Source organism: Ranitomeya variabilis, chromosome 8 (assembly GCF_051348905.1).
Source record: "Ranitomeya variabilis isolate aRanVar5 chromosome 8, aRanVar5.hap1, whole genome shotgun sequence".
NCBI lineage: Eukaryota > Metazoa > Chordata > Amphibia > Anura > Dendrobatidae > Ranitomeya > Ranitomeya variabilis.
In genome coordinates, this window is record NC_135239.1 from 112,217,899 (window position 1) to 112,237,376 (window position 19,478).

At 43.8% G+C, this 19,478-nt stretch overlaps 1 protein-coding gene across 4 annotated transcripts in view; it reads left to right on the forward strand.

Moving 5' to 3' along the window:
* The window catches only part of ATF6 (activating transcription factor 6), a 169,701-nt gene that overhangs the window by 81,040 nt on the left and 69,183 nt on the right, over window positions 1–19,478 (forward strand). For all 4 annotated transcript variants that reach the window (XM_077276992.1, XM_077276991.1, XM_077276993.1 and 1 more), the window contains 4 exons: window positions 10,049–10,162; window positions 12,127–12,223; window positions 15,652–15,713; window positions 16,496–16,607. In XM_077276992.1, coding sequence (XP_077133107.1) covers window positions 10,049–10,162; window positions 12,127–12,223; window positions 15,652–15,713; window positions 16,496–16,607 — 385 coding nt within the window. The remainder of the gene's footprint in view (window positions 1–10,048; window positions 10,163–12,126; window positions 12,224–15,651; window positions 15,714–16,495; window positions 16,608–19,478) is intronic.

Here is a 19,478-nt window from a genome sequence, read left to right on the forward strand (position 1 = left end):
GTAACAATTATATGGCTAAATAACACAGAAACGTGTGATTGACAATAGGTGGTGGTCACAGCCCAACTCCTCAAATCATTCACTTTTGCAGAAAAAAGGGGACTTTAGTCACCCTCTTTAGAAAAGGGCAGAATGGGGTGAATAACCACAATATCACATTTTAAAAAGTGGTAAATGGAAAAAGGGTTGATTGTGACTTGTAGGATCGCTACTTCTGATAGGTGGCGCTATAGAGTTCAAGTCCTCTTTTTCTCTGAAGAGGCAATTTGCATATTAAATGGCAATAAGCATTAGCATATGCGAACCTTGGCTTAAACCGATAAATGATATATTTTTTTCTTAGCCTCCACCCACTCTAGCCCCAAGACTTGGTCTAAATTGAGAAGAGCAATGTCAAGTGGCTTATTGGATTGTGATATTGTGATGATAGCAGTATTGCGAATGCTGAATCCACTTGTGTACACTCTCTAGATCAGTGACTGATCATATGAGGATGGTTCGCATTGATGTATTACCATTTTCACCAGTGCATATTAGTCAGCTTTGGTTTAGAGATTGTTCAAGGTTGTCTAGGGAAAGCCGTCGAGGAGTATGGGTGCCACATCAAATTTCAGGATGTCTGCTCCTGCGGGAAGGAAGGGACAGATGAATTTGGGGTTCAGTGACAGACTGTATGTTTACTTGCTGTCCATTTTTTTTTTTTTCCCCATCTAAGGCTAGTTTCACATTTGCATTTAAAAACGCAGCGTTTCAAACGCAAACGCAGGTGGTGAAAAAACGCATGTAAACACGGCAAAATGCCACGTTTTTTTAGACGCATGCGTTTTCGCATGCGGTAAAAAAAATACGGCGTTTTGCCACGTTTATATGCGTTTTTTCCTGCGTTTGCGTTTTTTTTCCCATGCAGAGAAATTTCACAAGAGAAAAATCAAGATAACCAGACACCGCCAATGGGACTAAAGAGGGCGTATATGTTGTGATCTCTCTAGACCCTAGGGCTACTGAAATTTTAACAGTTTGCTACTGTATTCTGTGTCATGATGGATCTTCGCATGGAGAGCTTTTATTTCAACCTGGATTTCAGCTTCAAAATGTTTCTTGCCTGTGCTTTCGCTTGGGAGCAAGACAGAAATCGCCAAAGATGGAGGAGACATCGTAGGCGTTTTTGGAGGCACCCCATTATCGAACTACGTGAGAGCTGTGGAGCCTATCACACACTCTATGCCGAGCTTAATGCCAACCCGGAGAAATTCCAGGAATACACAAGGATGTCGCAAGACTCGTTCCGGGATTTGCTTGCTCGTGTCCAAGGAACCATACGGAGACAGGACACCCAGCTCCGTAGAGCGATTCCACCGGAGGAACGTCTGCTGGTTACTTTAAGGTACGTTACAAATCTAAACCCAATGACAGTCTTTTTTCACACATGTATGTTTTGGCTATTTACCTATCTTTCTTTAGCGTAAACACACCATAAATAGAATAGATTGTAATGTTTTTTATTTCTGTTTTTCTTACAGATTTCTGGCAACCGGAGAGAGTTTATCATCCCTCCACTTCCAATACCGGCTTGGAATATCCACCCTGTCCGGAATAGTTGCGGACACCTGCCAGGCTTTGTGGAATGTACTCCGGGATGAGTTTATACCCGTACCCACCACGGACATGTGGCTTGACATGTGGCGGTGATGCGCCCCCTGCTGGATGTCCTCATATGACCTCGAGCCTGGTAACTTTTCTGAATATTTTCCCACGTTCGAGGGACATCCAGCAGGGGGCGCATCACCGCGAATGAAGGTAAATACAGGTCATTGACCTACATTACCTTCATTCCCCGGGTTTTTTTACAGGCACGAGCACAGCTGCATTAGCAGAGCTCCTGCCTGTGAAATATTTTAACCCCTTCAGATGGATTTACCCCGTGGGACGTGACAGATCATCGGAAGGTATGTATATTGTTGGTTTATTATTTTTCATTTGTTACAGAGCGAGGGTCTTCAGGTGGATTGAGAGAGCAATAAAATATTAAAACAACCTGTGTGTTTATTTCATTAAAATACTTTTTAATAATGTGTGTGGTTTTTTTAACCCTTTCATACAATTGGATTAATAATGGATAGGTGTCATAATTGACGCCTCTCCATTACTAATCTGGCTTAATGCCACCTTACAATAGCAAGATGACATTAACCCTTCATTACCCCATATCCCACCGCTACACGGGAATGGGAAGAGAGTGGCCAAGTGCCAGAATTGGCGCATCTTACAGATGTGCCTTTTCTGGGGTGGCTGGGGGCAGATGTTTGTAGCCAGGGGGGGGGGGGGGGTGCAATAACCATGGACCCTCTCCTGGCTATTAATATCTGCCCTCAGTCACTGGCTTTACTACTCTGGCGGAGAAAATTGCGCGGGAGCCCACGCCAATTTTTCCCGCAATTTAACCCTTAAATTTAATAGCTACAGCGCCAACATTTTGCACATACACACTACTAACAGTAGTGTTGAATATGCAAAAAAAAGGGGGATATGACATGGTTTACAGTATCTGGTCGGGTTTCACGAAAACCGACTTTGCCAAAAATCGGCTACTATGGAAATTGGCCGATCAGTTTAGATCAACCCTACTGGCGACGTTTCTTAACGCACGGTGTGTGTTGCCGGCAGCCATAGACACAATAAACCAAACATAATTGTGGCAAATCAAACTTTTTTTATTTATTTAACAACTGAAAAAAATTATTTTTTACTGCGCCGGCTTGGGGTAGAGTGATGTAAGCGGGGGGTGTGAAGAACGGAGGCCTGGCTAACCGTGGACGATGCAGAGGTGGCAGGAGAAGGGTGTTGTGAATTCTGTTCTTGGGCTCCCTCCGGTGGTTATAAGTGGTAGCGCTGCTGTCTGTCCTTCACAGCAGTTATCAGGTGTGTCCACTCTGGACTGGGCTATTTAGCTGGCCTCACCCTTTAGTCAGTGCCAGTTGTCCATTGTTTCTGGAGGATTCACATCCCTTCATGGTTTCTCCTGCTTCCTGGTCTTTTCACCAAGATAAGTCCTGCTTGTTTTGCAGCCCACATTTTGTGGGCCTCATTGTTCAGTGCATTTCATGTTTTTTCTTGTCCAGCTTAATCTGTGTAAGGATTTATGCAGTCCGGCTGGAATCTCTGGAGAGGCAGATATACCCTCCATGTCTTTAGTTAGATGTGGAGTTTTTGTATTTTCTGTGGTGGATATTTCCTAGCATTTTAATACTGACCGCATAGTTCTCTGTCCTATCTTTCCTATTTAGCTAGATTGGCCTCCTTTGCTAAATCCTGTTTTCAGCCTGTGTATGTTTTTTCCTCTCCTCTCACAGTCAATATTTGTGGGGGGCTGCCTATCCTTTGGGAATTTTCTCTGAGGCGAGGTAGTTTTCCCTTTTCTATCTATAGGGTTAATTAGTCCTCCGGCTGTGTCGAGGTGTCTAGGATCAGTAGGTACATCCCACGGCTACTTCTAGTTGCGGTGTTGAGTTCAGGGTCCGCGGTCAGTACAGATACCACCTTCTCCAGAGTACGTCTTATGCTGCTCCTAGGCCACCAGATCATTACAGAAGGGGCAATGAAACTATAAGGGTCTGGAAGTTCGGGGATAGGGCTTGACACATGAGAGGCTTGAGACGCACTGGAAGGGTGAGACAAAACTGACATTACAGACACATTGGTAGGTGAAGGGGGAGGAATGCTAAGAGTCCTCTGGTTTTTTTTTTATTCTGTTTTTTTTTTTGGCTTTGCCTGGTTGTGGGATGTCTTGGTGGGCTCATATGCCGTGGCGGGTGACCTGTCAGGGTCCGGCTGCACTGTGTCACAGTCCATAGCGATTGGCGAGCGGACGGCCATGCCAGGGTCCTGCTGCATCGTGGTGGGGCGGTCTGGAAAGCCATGCCACGGTCCTGCTGCATCGTGGTGGGGGCGGTCTGGAAAGCCATGCCACGGTCCTACTGCATCGTGCTGGGGGCGGTCTGGAAAGCCATGCCACGGTCCTGCTGCATCGTGGTGGGGCGGTCCGGAAAGCCATGCCAGGGTCCTGCTGCATCGTGGTGGGGGTGGTCCGGAAAGCCATGCCAGGGTCCTGCTGCATCGTGGTGGGGGCGGTCTGGAAAGCCATGCCAGAGTCCTGCTGCATCGTGGTGGGGGCGGTCTGGAAAGCCATGCCACTTTCCTGCTGCATCGTGGTGGGGGCGGTCCTGAAAGCCATGCCAGGGTCCTGCTGCATCGTGGTGGGGGCGGTCCGGAAAGCCATGCCAGGGTCCTGCTGCATCGTGGTGTCAGTGGAGGAGGTCCAAGCAGGATCAGCGGTTGTCACTGTGGTGTCGGTGGGATGTCCAACTGCATTCGTCATGGTGCTGGCGCTGTAGTGGAGTCCGCCTGTGGAAGGAATAGTGGTGGCCGTGCAGTGGTATGCAGCAGAGGTCGGCATTGAGGTTAATCGAGACAGTGAAGGCACAGTTGGATATGCCGCCACTGTCTGCTGGAAATACCGACTCTGCTGCATAGCCTGCACGTACGCAGCATTGCAGGAATGCATTACACTCAGCTGGAGATCAGGAGTAAGGTTTTCCGACATGCCCTGCTCAATTTGGTTAAAAAAAATGATGAGCTGGCCTCTGGAGGTCAGCTTTAACTTGATCAAAGCTTTTGGTGACCTCCTGGATACGGTCATTCAAGATGTTATGTGAAACATCCATTCGGTCACCTAAAGCCTTGATTGCTTCGTGTAAAACCGAGCTCAAGTGCAAAAACTCGGGCATGAGTGACCTGTCCAAAGCCCTCTGCCGCTGCCGGGATGTGCCCCAAAAAAAGGGGGCAGTGGAAGAGGACTGCGAAAGGGGAAGACCTGATGGACCAGCTCCCTGGTCTCCAGTTAGTGTGGAAGGTCCACCTGCTGCTGCGCTGCTGGATGGCTGGGATGGGTCCGTGGCTGTCGGATGAAGGACCGCTCCAGAACCTGGGCCGACAGTCGTGCTGTATGTGCTGTGAAAAAAGGAAAAAGAAAATTAATACCAAAAATTAACCAGACGCAAAATCCTGTGGAATTTAAAAATACAGATTATGGCAATACAATACAACCTAATGCACGTGATAAATACTTACGTTCTCTGGGCAAGGACCGGTCTTAGAAATGCCAATACTCGATGGTATTTGTATCGTCTGATCCTTGCTCCTGAACCACTGGGAACACGACTCTCTTCACGCAGGTCCTTGTTGAAGCGGTCCTTCATCGAACGCCAACGTGTTTTTACTTTGTCCACTGTTAAAAAAACCCAAAAACCTTATGGTCAGAAAATGGACTTTTAGCCGTGCTCATCCAACTGTGTGTGATGAGAGAAACTCCGTAGAGTTTCTTTCATCACACAGAGTTGAGTGAGCACGACCAAGGTCTCTGCTGCTTCACACTACAGTGCAATACTTACCAAATGCATTTCGGACCCGTGTCGTGGCGTTGTCCCAGCCATCCCACATCGCTTGGGCCACCTCAATCCACAACCGCCGTATCGTGGTGTTGTTAGAGTGCAGTGGATCCCGGCTGTCCCACAACGGGACTCGCTCCTGGACCAGGGTGATGAGTAGGTCATTGTCTATCAGGTTATGGTCCCGTTGTGAAACCTAAAAGATAAAGAAAGTCATTAAAGTTTGCTCAATTACATAAGGAAAAGAAAGAAAAAAAGATGCTGAGAAATGGCATGAATAGGAAAGTCAAGATACAAAAGGATTCCAGAAGGAAAAAGTTTAGAAATACGAGTGGAAAGAAAGGAAGATTCAAGAATATTACACTGAGGACAGTCAGCCTTGTATACGTACCCGCTGCCGCCTTCCCACCGGACCTTGACTCCGCTGCTCCATCCCTGTCTCTGCCGCAGTAGAAGAGCTCTAAAAAAAGGAAAAATCAAATTGTCACATGTGTCGATCTGACAGTGAATACTTACCAATCTGACGAGGCAAATACTCACCTCACTGACATGCTCCACTTCCGACTGACGTGGCTGAAACTCCTCACCAGACGAAGAATCCGAAGATGACATTCTGATGCATGTAGAAATTAAAAAATGGCAGAAATTAGGACATGTAGAGACAGAAAATAGAAAATAAAGGCATTGGCTAGGATATACTCACATTGTTCAGAGTCTTTTCCTCCAAGATGTGTCCTGTCAGGGTGTCTTCGGCTTCAGAGTCTGGTGACAAGTGACCTGCAACTGTCCACACCCTCCCTTATCAGTGTCTAGACATTGTTATCTTAATAAAAACGCATGCGTTCAAAAACGCAACAAAACGCATGTGCTAAAAAACGCATGCGTTTACATAGACATCAATACGTTTTTTTGCCGCAAAAAAAGCATGCGGTTTTTTGCGGCAAAAAAACGCCTCTAGAAATTACTACATGTTGCATTTCTGCAACCAAACGCAAGCATAGAAAAAACGCATGCGTCGTCAAACGCGGCCAAACGCGTCCAAAAAAAACGCATGCGTTTTTAATGTTAAATATAGGGAAAAAAACGCATGCGTTTTTTTGCGCTAAAACGCAGCGGCAAAAAACGCAAATGTGAAACCAGCCTAAGTAGAGTGTATTCCTATGTGGAGACTTCTACATATTTATCCACATTTTATAGTTTCTTCCCCCATTAAATATTATACTGTGATTACACTGGGTTTGTACTTATACCTTGCCCTTAGGTATAGATATACAATTGTAGTGTACCATGATCCTATAACCCATTTGTGTAACTCATACCTGGCCAAGCGCAGTCCATTATCCACATCCAACCCTTTAGCTGCTCTTAGCCATTTTGGGGGCTGGGACAGGCAAAAGGCTGAATACAGTAGCATCGGACAACATGAGGCCACACTTTGCTCGGGGTCTCAATCTCACCGGTATCTGCATCTTCAGGACGTAGACGCCAGTGAATACAATGATGGAATGCGAAGCTTCCCTATTCCATCACTTAGTTTATGTGACACGGTCTCTGCTAAGCGATCACAGTGACATCATGAGATCACACAAGTATGATGAACCTACAGCCCCTCACTAGGCCACCATAATGTGGTGTGGGGACCCCATACTATTGTGTGAGCAGCTGTGGAGATACTGTATTGTGTTGGGGCTGCCATGAATGTTTGAAGGCTTTGGGGATACTCGGGAGCTGAGCATGCACTATACCCTGCAGATGCCGACTGTGCTATACAGCTGATGTCTTCATAGCGTAGCAGTGATTGGCTCTGAGCTAAATCTCTAATGTTCCTCTCTGATGGCGGCATTTATGGTGTGCGGCCTTGAGGTTACGATATTCTGGGTGCTTATCGGCCTCCCCCACAACATAATTGCTGCGTGCGAATGGTTGCCATAGCAATCAAAGGGCTTGTGAAGGTCCACGTGTATGCCAAGTTTAAAAAGAAAAGATGAAAATTCTAAACAAGAACTTACTTTTTTTTTTTAAATATCTCCATGTCTGTAAAAGTATGAACTCTGAATATTATAACATTTATTTATATGGATTAAAAAATTCAAAACTCCAGAATAGCTGTTTTCCAGTTGCTGCATTTCCCCTCAAAAACACAACAAAACAAAATAAAAACCTCATAGGAACCCCAAACTATCAATAAAAATGTCCTGTTACCACACAAAAACAAGCACTTACAGTGCCTACAAGTAGTATTCAACCCCCTGCAGATTTAGCAGGTTTAATAAGATGCAAATAAGTTAGAGCCTTCAAACTTCAAACGAGCAGGATTTATTAACAGATGCATAAATCTTACAAACCAAAAAGTTTTGTTGCTCAGTTAAATTTTTATAAATTTTAAACATAAAAGTGTGGGTCAATTATTATTCAACCCCTAGGTTTAATATTTTGTGGAATAACCTTTGTTTGCAATTACAGCTAATAATCGTCTTTTATAAGACCTGATAAGGCCGGCACAGGTCTCTGGAGTTATCTTGGCCCACTCCTCCATGCAGATCTTCTCCAAGTTCTCTAGGTTCTTTGGGTGTCTCATGTGGACTTTAATCTTGAGCTCCTTCCACAAGTTTTCAATTGGGTTAAGGTCAGGAGACTGACTAGGCCACTGCAACACCTTGATTTTTTGCCTCTTGAACCAGGCCTTGGTTTTCTTGGCTGTGTGCTTTGGGTCGTTGTCTTGTTGGAAGATGAAATGACGACTCATCTTAAGATCCTTGATGGAGGAGCGGAGGTTCTTGGCCAAAATCTCCAGGTAGGCCGTGCTATCCATCTTCCCATGGATGCGGACCAGATGGCCAGGCCCCTTGGCTGAGAAACAGCCCCACAGCATGATGCTGCCACCACCATGCTTGACTGTAGGGATGGTATTCTTGGGGTCGTATGCAGTGCCATCCAGTCTCCAAACGTCACGTGTGTGGTTGGCACCAAAGATCTCGATCTTGGTCTCATCAGACCAGAGAACCTTGAACCAGTCAGTCTCAGAGTCCTCCAAGTGATCATGAGCAAACTGTAGACGAGCCTTGACATGACGCTTTGAAAGTAAAGGTACCTTACGGGCTTGTCTGGAACGGAGACCATTGCGGTGGAGTACGTTACTTATGGTATTGACTGAAACCAATGTCCCCACTGCCATGAGATCTTCCCGGAGCTCCTTCCTTGTTGTCCTTGGGTTAGCCTTGACTCTTCGGACAAGCCTGGCCTCGGCACGGGAGGAAACTTTCAAAGGCTGTCCAGGCCGTGGAAGGCTAACAGTAGTTCCATAAGCCTTCCACTTCCGGATGATGCTCCCAACAGTGGAGACAGGTAGGCCCAACTCCTTGGAAAGGGTTTTGTACCCCTTGCCAGCCTTGTGACCCTCCACGATCTTGTCTCTGATGGCCTTGGAATGCTCCTTTGTCTTTCCCATGTTGACCATGTATGAGTGCTGTTCACAAGTTTGGGGAGGGTCTTAAATAGTCAGAAAAGGCTGGAAAAAGAGATAATTAATCCAAACATGTGAAGCTCATTGTTCTTTGTGCCTGAACTACTTCTTAATACTTTAGGAGAATCAAACAGAATTCTGGTGGGTTGAGGGGTTGAATAATAAATGACCATCTGAAAAGACTTTTCACAATTTAAAAAAAAAAAAATAAACAAAGAAATAACATTCTTTTTTGCTGCAGTGCATTTCACACTTCCAGGCTGATCTACAGTCCAAATGTCACAATGCCAAGTTAATTCCAAATGTGTAAACCTGCTAAATCTGCAGGGGGTTGAATACTACTTGTAGGCACTGTACATAGCTCTGTAGATGGATAAATCAAAACATAACTGATCTCAGAAAATGGCTGCACAGCCCTAATTTATTTTTATATACCGTACATAAATATTAGAACTTTTTTTCACCACTAAATTGAAATATGCAAATTTAAAATCGCAGTAATCGTGCTTGCCCTAAGACGATGAACTCTGTAAAAACAAAATCCCCCAAACAATGGCAGTATTGCATTTTTTTCTGACATTTCACTGCAGTTTTTCCCATTTTCCAGTGCCTCATTTGGTAAAATAATTTATGTCCTTCAAAACTACAACTCGTCCCTCAAAAACCAAACCCTCATATGTCTACGTGGCTGGAAAATAAAAAAAAATGTATGGCTCGTGGAAGAAAAATGAAATCACAAACTAGTTGAAAGTAGAAATGAGCAATTTAGTTTGCAGAATCCTGGTGCAGCAGCCTTGTCCGGACAGAAGAACTGCGAGACGTTGCTGAGGAACTACAAATCAGAAGGTAGGAGGCGCTACTCAGAGCTCCTTCCCGCTGGTCACAGGCCAATGACGTGGTGCTGGACCACGCTCTTCCAATTTGTTTATTTCTAGTATAAAAACCTGTCAGTCCTAAAAATATTGGCACACCTTATTCCAGTTGGTTATATGTTATAGACTTGCATCTGAACCTCGAATTGATAAATTCCCTCAATTTGTTTGTGAGATATTGACGGATTGTCCACCTTTAGCTCATGAGGCGTCCTATGTGGATTTTTTTATCACCACACTTTGCCAATAATTGTAATGTTTGCTTTTAGGCTTGAAAAACCTATGTCAACAGAAAAGGCATTAATGGTTGTGAAAGAGGATCCACTGATTTACATTCCTCCTCCTCCTTGCCGACCACATGTCAACCAAACGGAAACCCTCAGGTCAGCAGAATCTCACTTTAAATTGTGTAGCTTGTAGAAGCGCGTACACATACTGGATGTGGCCCTTGTACAGCCTTAGGCCTCTTTCACACTTCCGTCTTTCAGCTCCCGTCACAATCCGTCGATTTTTGAGAATGCAGGATCCTGCAAAAAAATTCATAGACTTGTATTAGCGACAGATTGTGACGGATGGCCATCTGTTTCATCCGTCGTGCACTGGATCCTGCGTAGAAAAACGGTCTGTCGGGCAGAGAAAACGTTCAGAGGAACATTTTTTCTGCACGTCGGAAAATCGGTCAGCAACGCATTCTGCGCTGCCCGTGACTTCTCGCGAGATTTCGCAAAGTATTACTAGGAATGCTAGCTGCCGGGAGCATGGTTGCGTGAGAACGCCGGTAGGTGAGAATACTGCGATTTTTAAATTCTTTTTTTAACCTGGTTTGTGTTGTGTATGCATTTTCGCAGCGGAAAACCGCTGCGAAGACGCATACACAGCAGGTGCACATAGCCTCGACGGGTCCGCCAGAAAGACGGGCCCAGTGCACACGTTTTCCACAATCTGCACAGGATCCGTCATTTCAACGTCTTGACGGCTCCTGTGCAGATTTGGAAGACGGAAGTGTGAAAGAAGCCTTACCTGCAGGGCTGTGGAGTCGGTAAGGCTACTTTCACACTAGCGTCGTGCACTGCACGTCGCTATGCGTCGTTTTGTAGAAAAACGCATCCTGCAAAAGTGCTTGCAGGATGCGTTTTTTCTCCATTGACTTGCATTAGCGACGCAGTGAGACGCATTGCCACATGTCGCTACCGCCGTGCGACGTTTGCGTCGGACCGTCGCCACCAAAAAACATTGCTTGTAACGTTTTTTGGGGTGTTGTGCCCGCCCCCCCCACCTCACAATGGGGCAGCGGATGCGTTGAAAAACAGCATCCGCAGCCCCCTTTGTGCTGCGCTTCCACAGTATGTGTCGGTGCGCCGCAACTTCGCAGTGCACGACGGTAATGTGAATGTAGCCAAAGCCAAACCTCCAACTCCTCAATGACTCCACAGCCCTGCTTCCCTACAATAGTGGAAGATCTATTAGCCTACTATTAGACCTGATCTGCTGGAGTAAGAAACATGATTTTCCAAGTCCTTTCCATCAGTGGCTGGGAATGTCTGGGGCTATGCTTGGAGTGATCATCCATGTGATTTGTGGAGTGTTCTTCTTAGCCAGATCTGTCATATTTGTATAGACAAAGCTAAAAAAGCTTTTCTCTCCTGGCAGTCTGAATTTGGCCGCCTTTTTCGTTGCTATCCTTCGGAGTTATGATTTGACTTATCTGAGGGGTGGAGGGACGCCTGAAGTTTTCCATTGCATACATCCGTTCCTAAGTAGGACCATACAAGACTGCCACTTACTAGTTCCATGATGACAGCAGAACTTTTCCTGTTGCTCATTTGCAAAATGACAGAATGTTTTTTTACAAAGATTGATGACCCAATGGTAGATTCTTCTGGGCTCTGAGTATTGTGTTTTGTTGCAATGCATGCTGCACACAGACTTTAATTTTTTATTTATTTTTATATTTGGGTGTATATTATTTTGTTTTATATTAAAAAAAATAAATAAATTACCTTAGCTCACCATAGTAATAACATTTATAACATGCGTAATTCCAGCAAACATAACAAAGGGAAATAATTGACTGTGTATACATCAGCTTATAGTCCCATCCTATGGACTATGGGAATGGAGTGAGTCACTTGGCACCCAGCCAGGTCTGGGAAGAGTGAAATTAGAGAGAACCGGCAATAGGTAGCAGACTAAGCAGGGGAACATAAACGGTGTCTGATTGGTACCATACATCTTCCGTGAGCGGCTTTTCATGTTCTCAGTGTTTGAAATGTGCAATTAGCAAAAATTACATACATGAATAAAATTGGGTTCACAAAATAATGTTTGTTTTTTTCCTTTAAATTAGGTTAAACCAAGAACTTCGTGGTTGGGTCCATAGACATGAGGTTGAACGAACAAAGTCCAGACGAACACCTATCACCCACAAAGCAAGGCCAGTGCAGGTGAGGTCGCATTTCTTAGTGGTTAACCTTTAGCCCCTTTAGCGTATATTGTATACAGTACAAGCAATCAGTTTCAAGTCTTTTTAAAGGGACGATTACAGTAAAAAGTGAAAAAAAAAATAAAGCTCATAGATTTGCATCACTTTTTTTCCGCCCACTTAAAATAAAGATTTTAATTTTTATTTTAACACTAAAATAATACACGTGGTATCACCGTGTCCGTAAAGGTCCGATCTAGCAAAATATAAAATTCACCCACCCAATTGGTAAATGTTGTAAAGAAAAAATGAATCAATACACCATAACTCCTCAAAAAATGCAATAAGAAACAATCTAAAGGTCTTATCCAAACCCAAAATAGCATCAATAAAAGCATCAGGTTGCCCTCACACAGCGACATCAACTACAAAATGAAAATGTTATGGGTCTCGGGAAAATGGCAGCACAAACATCAATTTTAATGTTGTTTGTTTTTTTGCTTTTTTTTTTATTATTTAAAAGGCAAAATTTTGTAACAAAAAAAAAAAACATGCACATTTTGTATCGATGTGACCATACTAACCAGGATAAACCTACTTCCAGGTAATTTTTACAGAACAATGAATGCCATAAAAACGAAGCCCAAAAAACAATTGTGAGATTGCGTGTTTTCTCAATTTAACCTCATGGATTTTTTTCCCCATTTTATATTACAATATATGTTAATATGAATGGTGTCATGCAGAAGTACAATTCATCCTGCATAAAAAGTCTTCTTGTGGCTAAGTGGGTAGAAATATAAAAAAAAAAGCAATAGATCTTGAGGAAAAAATAATAGCAGGTAATCTTCCAGCTCTCAGGGGGTTAATAGTCTTTCTTCTGTCTTCTTTCTTCCACACGGCTCCGTGGCGTCCTGCAGGTGAAATGATCAGATTGCACTTTGAACAAGTTACAAAAGATATTGTAGTTGAAAAATGAACCAGTTGCCTGTGAGCATATTTGATAAATGTGCACTACGTGGGCTTCTAGTTATTTTTTTTTATTTTGTTGGAGCTGACACGTAGCAAGAATATTCCATTTACATTAAGGGTATGTGCACACGTTCAGGTTTTTTTGCATTTTTTTCGCGTTTTTTCACGGTAAAAACGCTATAAAAACTCAGAATGCATAATGCATGCGTTTTTAATATAATTTAGAATGCATTCTGCATGTTTTGTGCACATGGTGCATTTTTTTCCGCGAAAAAAACGCATCGCGGTAAAAAAAGCATGCCGCTTTTTGCATGCATGCTGTTCATTAATTTTGCGGATTTTCCGCGTTTTTCCCGCAATTCTATGCATTAGGAAAAAACGCACAAAAAAGGCGTAAAAAAACGCATGCGGATTTCTGGCAGAAATATTCGTTTTTTGTCAAAAAAATTTCTGCTAGAAATCCTGACGTGTGCACATAGCCTCAGCGGTTCATTGCAATAAAACTGCATGCAGGATTACTGCAAATTGTGTAAACATTATTTATTTACTGGTGGGTATAAATGGGTGGACACCTGGATGTTCGGGTTCTGCCGATCAGTTACAAAAACTTCAGGTACCAGAACAGTACCCAGACCCCATTCACTTGAATGGGGGGCAGGAACATCCAGTGTTTGTCACGGTGCTATGTGCATGACAGCATGGCAGGCACCACTTCTGATCGGACAGAGAGCCACAGTTCCCATTCTGTCAAAAGACAGCGTGAGTGCACAGCTGTGATCGGAGGTATAAAGTTCACCACTGGTCATTGGTGTCTGCTGATGGGACGACATCAGCTGTGTGTATTGCCTGGCTGGTTATCAAAAATACAGGGAAACCCACTCCGTTTTTTTTTTTTTTTTTATTTACAGTGCAGAAGCTGGCTGATGAGTACTCCCATCAGCCGCTCCTGCTCTCACTGTTATTAGCGGCAGCAGGCGCCTGCTGATGGGAGCGGTAGTCCCATTAGCTGACACCAGTGACCAGAGATGAGCTTTATACCTCCGATCACAGCTGAGTGCTCACACTGTCTTTTGACAATGTGTGAACCGCGTCTCTCTGACCGGCAATGATGATTTCACAGCCGATCAGAAGCAGTCATGACAGCGCGACAAACACCCGGTGTTTGGGGTGTCGAACCTGAACAGTAACACGGACTTCCTGGTGAAGTCCATGTTCGGTGTCCATGTCTGAACAGTAGGTGTTTGGTTCCGACGCTGAACTTTGCTGTTTGGGTTCGCCCATCTCTACTGGTGGGTTGTAATCTTTCTGTGTATGAAGCTGAGAGGAACCTGCAGATGTGTGAGGTATCACACACAGCTCTGCAGTAGAGCAGAGAGCGGCCATCACACATCACACTGGTAACTCCCCTTCATGTGTAATAATCTCTGGGGCAGAGTTATCTTCCAGGCAGCCTCCTCCCCACAGCCTGGAACAGCTCATTTACATATAAGAAAAGGTGGATTTCTGTGGAGTAAGACTTCCATGTTCCATGTTGTAGGTACATGCCTGTATAGACTACTTAGGAGGGTTGATCCCACTGACAGATTTCCTTTGAGTACTAATTACAAACATGTCATTTATGGGGATCAAGGATACCTTTATGGAGTAGGGGGAGGATCACTGGGCTCTGTATTCTAGCGTCTATTCTTTTTGCTTGTTTTCTATGTATGCAGTAAACATGCTCTTATATTAGGTGTTAATTAGTATTGTACCTTTTTGTATACTGCAATGTTTATCCTGTATTTATCTTGAATTTAAATGTGTATTTAGTTTAAAAAGCATTACTAAAATATGGGCAGTGTCTGCGTTAATCTTTTGTGCAGGCTCCGAGTCTCTCCTCCTGCGCAGTGACTCGCTCACTGTTCCTGTGCAGACACTGCCCATAGGGGGCGGACAGGGTGCGCATAACAGCGCGTGTGCATGGCACGTACGCGGGATTACAGCGCCGAGCAGGTCAGTGTGCCGCTGGTGGGAGGGGGTGCCTTTATAATGAAGTCAGGAGGCAGTGATTTCTTCCAGGCACCGCACGCCCCGAAGCCTGGGAGAAATCATTAGCATATAACACTATAAATTTCTCAAGATCTACACCGCAGCTATGAGGCACACAGGTGAGACTGGTTTAACCATTCTATTACTGGAATGCCCATAGCAATAGATCAAATCCAGGGGGTGACAGATCCCCTTTAAGGTAGAATAATGTCTCTAAACATCATGCATATCAACAATTACTAGTGGCCATCATTTGTCAACATTTTTCCTAAATCTCTACTTTGATGATTCAGGATTTATCAAAGTTACAAATTCCAAGAAAATTAATCAAATATATATATATATTTGAATATATATATATATATATATATATATATATATATATATATATATATATATATATAATCTCTATAAATCTATATTAATATCTATATATACTTTATATGACAGAAAACCGATGGAAAAGATGGTACACAACTGGTGACCATGCAATACACGGAGACCAGCTTAAAGTAAGTAAATGTCACACAGGACATTGGTTATTGGTCGTGGGGGGATTTAGATGAGGGAAAGATACTTCTAATAAGCCTAACCAACACTAAGTAGCACCACATGTTCCTCGTGTTGATGTAATTCCACACCCACAAATATTATTTTTCTTCTCATAAGTCCATATAGCATGCATGATATAATTATTGCCGCCCTAGCATGTCTAGTGATGCACCTCTGCAGTTTGCTGCCCTTGCTTCTCACTTCTACATCGCATTCCTCCCAATACATGACCGCTGCCCTCCGTGCCCGCTGTGTTAGCCACAGTGCCCCCACATGGATAATCACAGTGTGTGATTGCCACACAGACAAGGAAGCAGTGCGGTGCCGACACTGGTGTCAGCATGGAGATTGTGTATTGCACACACTTTCCAGCTCTCCTCATGCTACCAGGAATTGAATGGCTTGTCCCCAAAAATGGGACTTTCCGTTCCTTTGTTTGCATTAACAGCACAAAGGATGACATAGAAATACGTCTCTGCAGCCCTGTTCTGCTATGGATGTGGCCCATAGTGTCATGGGAGAACAGCTTCACATGATATCGAGCCGTCTATCCCATAAATTAAGGACATTCCCAGAGCTGTTACTAGAGAAGCTCTCAGCATTTTCTGTTTAGAATAGGTGCAGTCCATGATGGATGTTGCAAATTGGTTGGAATTAATAGATCTTTTCCCTCATTTATTTAGCTTTCTGGTGAGTAGCGTGCTAGGCAAACATTTACTCTCCTCATTCTTTGCTTTCCTAGGAACCCAGTAAATGAGTTACAGCTCTATTATTCCTCACCAAGAAGCTATCAGGAGTTTTTGGAAGCTATCCGCAGAAGAGGAGATACGTTTTATATTGTGTCTTTTCGTAGGGTAGGTATAATGTATTTAGTGTTATTTTTTTTGAGTTGCATACAGTCTAATTATGTCAGTGTTTGGGGGAAAAAAAAATTAAACCACATGTAATGTTACTGGAAAGAAAAAAAAAAAAAAAAAGGTTGTGGGGATTTTGAATTCAAAACTCCGATCTTTAGTTGTAATCTGCTGCCAGCTTCTATAAAAAGGCTGTCCTCTACTTTGATGGTGTCGACTGTTCGTTTGGATAACTCATCAAATTTCAGATATTTGGGGATGCGGCCCACCCACAGATCAACTGCTTCAGGTCCTCAACAACCACGACACAGCATATGGGCCATGCTATTCCACTCCACATCCTGTATGCATCTGGCTGCCATCAGAACTAGTAACAGCTGATTGGTGGGGGTGCTGTGTGTCGGACCTCCACAGATCTGATATTGTTGACTTAGGTTAGATCATTAGTATCAAAGTAGAGGACATCCCCTTTAAGATTCTTTAAGGTCCACCTGAACATAAGCCAGGCTCTCTACGGCTTGCATAAGCCGGCACTAATACTACTGCTGAAAGACGGCAACATCTCACTAATCCAGGCTGGCGACAGTAGTAAGAAGGTTGATGTATTGGCAGCTTCAGTAAATCAATCGATACTTGGTATAACCCACCCACATACAGGACAAGAAACCTACAATCATGCTTCTGATTTTAAAATTTAATACAGCTCTCAGCATAAATGAGTACACCCCAACAGACTTGTCAGAAAACCTTTGTTTCCTTTCAGAATCAACATTTTAATGACATTCCATTCTACAAAGTGCTCCCAGAAATGTGGGCCATTGATTGCAAACATGATTTATTTTCCACATCCAAAAAAATGTAATTTCACGAACAAACTTATTCAAGACTATATTGCAAAATGAGTACACTCCAATGAAAGTCTTGGGAGCAAAGCTAAAGTTTAGACTGCAAAATTCTAATTAAAGAGAGTTCATCCACAGTTAAACCTAATTATTTATTAAACAGGTGTTTAAAAGGCCATTACTTAAAGAGGTTATCCACTACTTTAGATTGATCTATCTTTTAGCAGGGGTTCCAGGTGTCAGATCCCAGCCGATCAGACATTGATGATCTTTCCTAAAAATAGATCATCAATCAAAATGTAGTGGACAACCTCTTTAACAAATAAAATCTCTTTCCTTTTCATGCTGTCAGCTATGGTACTACATGGAAGAGAAATGTCGCAAGACCTGAGAAAGAGCATAATTTCTTTTAAGAGATAAAAGGTATAGACTACAGGATCAGCAAAGCTTTACTTATCGGTCTGAATACTGTAGCAAAAATAACATTTAACAAAAATGTAAGGTCAACCATCTCACTGATGATCACGCCGATCACTGAAGTAAACACCTAAACATGAGCATTTTTTGGTAAGAGTTGGAGAAAATCAACATGCAGTTCACTGCAGCTAGCTAAAGAAGTAGAAGGAAAAAACTCAACCCATTTTAGCTATGACACAATATTGAGTACATTGAAGAGCAATGGCATGCATGAGTTTCATCCACGAAGGAAGTCTCTTCTAAAGGACATGCACAAAACACAAAAAAAGACCACCTACAGTTTGTCAGGGTTCATGCTGAAAAATATGAAGACTACTGTGACTATATTCCGGAGTGATGAGACAAAAATAAATGTTATAGGAACTGTTGGATTAAAAACTCTATGGCTTCTCAAAGGTGAAGAGTGCAAAGTGAAATGCATAGTGCCCACAGTGAACCATGGTGGTGGCAGTGTCCTTATGTAGGGCTACATGAGCACTGCAGGTGTAGGGGAGCTAAATTTCATTGATATCATAAGAATCATAGATGTACTACTCCTAATTGAAAGAGAAGATGTTACCATCACGCTGTACCCTTGGTAGGTGTGCACATTATCAATATGACAGTGATCCAAACCACAGCTCTAAAGGTACCGTCACATTAAGCGACGCTGCAGCGATAGCGACAGCGATGCCGATCGCTGCAGCGTCGCTGTTTGGTCGCTGGAGAGCTGTCACACAGACCGCTCTCCAGCGACCAACGATGCCGAGGTCCCCGGGTAACCAGGGTAAGCATCGGGTTGCTAAGCGCAGGGCCGCGCTTAGTAACCCGATGTTTACCCTGGTTACCAGCGTAAAAGTTAAAAAAACAAACAGTACATGCTCACCTGCGCGTCCCCCACCGTCCGCTTCCTGACACTGACTGAGCTCCGGCCCTAACAGCACAGCGGTGACGTCACCGCTGTGCTTTCACTTTCAGTTTAGGGCCGGCGCTCAGTCAGTGTCAGGAAGCAGAGGCTGGGGGACGCGCTGGTGAGTATGTGCTGTTTGTTTTTTTAACTTTTACGCTGGTAACCAGGGTAAACATCGGGTTACTAAGCGCGGCCCTGCGCTTAGTAACCCGATGTTTACCCTGGTTACCAGTGTAAAATATCGCTGGTATCCTTGCTTTTGCTGTCAAACACGGCGATACACGGCGACCTAGCGACCAAATAATGTGCAGACCTTCTAGCAGCGACCAGCAATTTCACAGCGGGATTCTGATCGCTGCTGCGTGTCAAATACAGCGATATCGCTCCCTAGGACGCTGCAACGTCACGGATCGCTGGCGACGTTGCTTAGTGTGACGGTACCTTAAGGCTACTGTTGCATTTCTGAAGGACAGGGTGACAAAGCATCATCATTCACCTCCATCTCAGGTGCTGAACTAGTCCCTGCTCTACTGAACATGAGTCTGTCAATTCTGACCTATGCTCAGTAGAATCTTGTCACTGTACAATATGCACAGTGACAGTGCTCTTGCTCGCCGGCTCTAATAAAAAGTAATAAGCTAGCAACAGTGCACTATTAGTGCG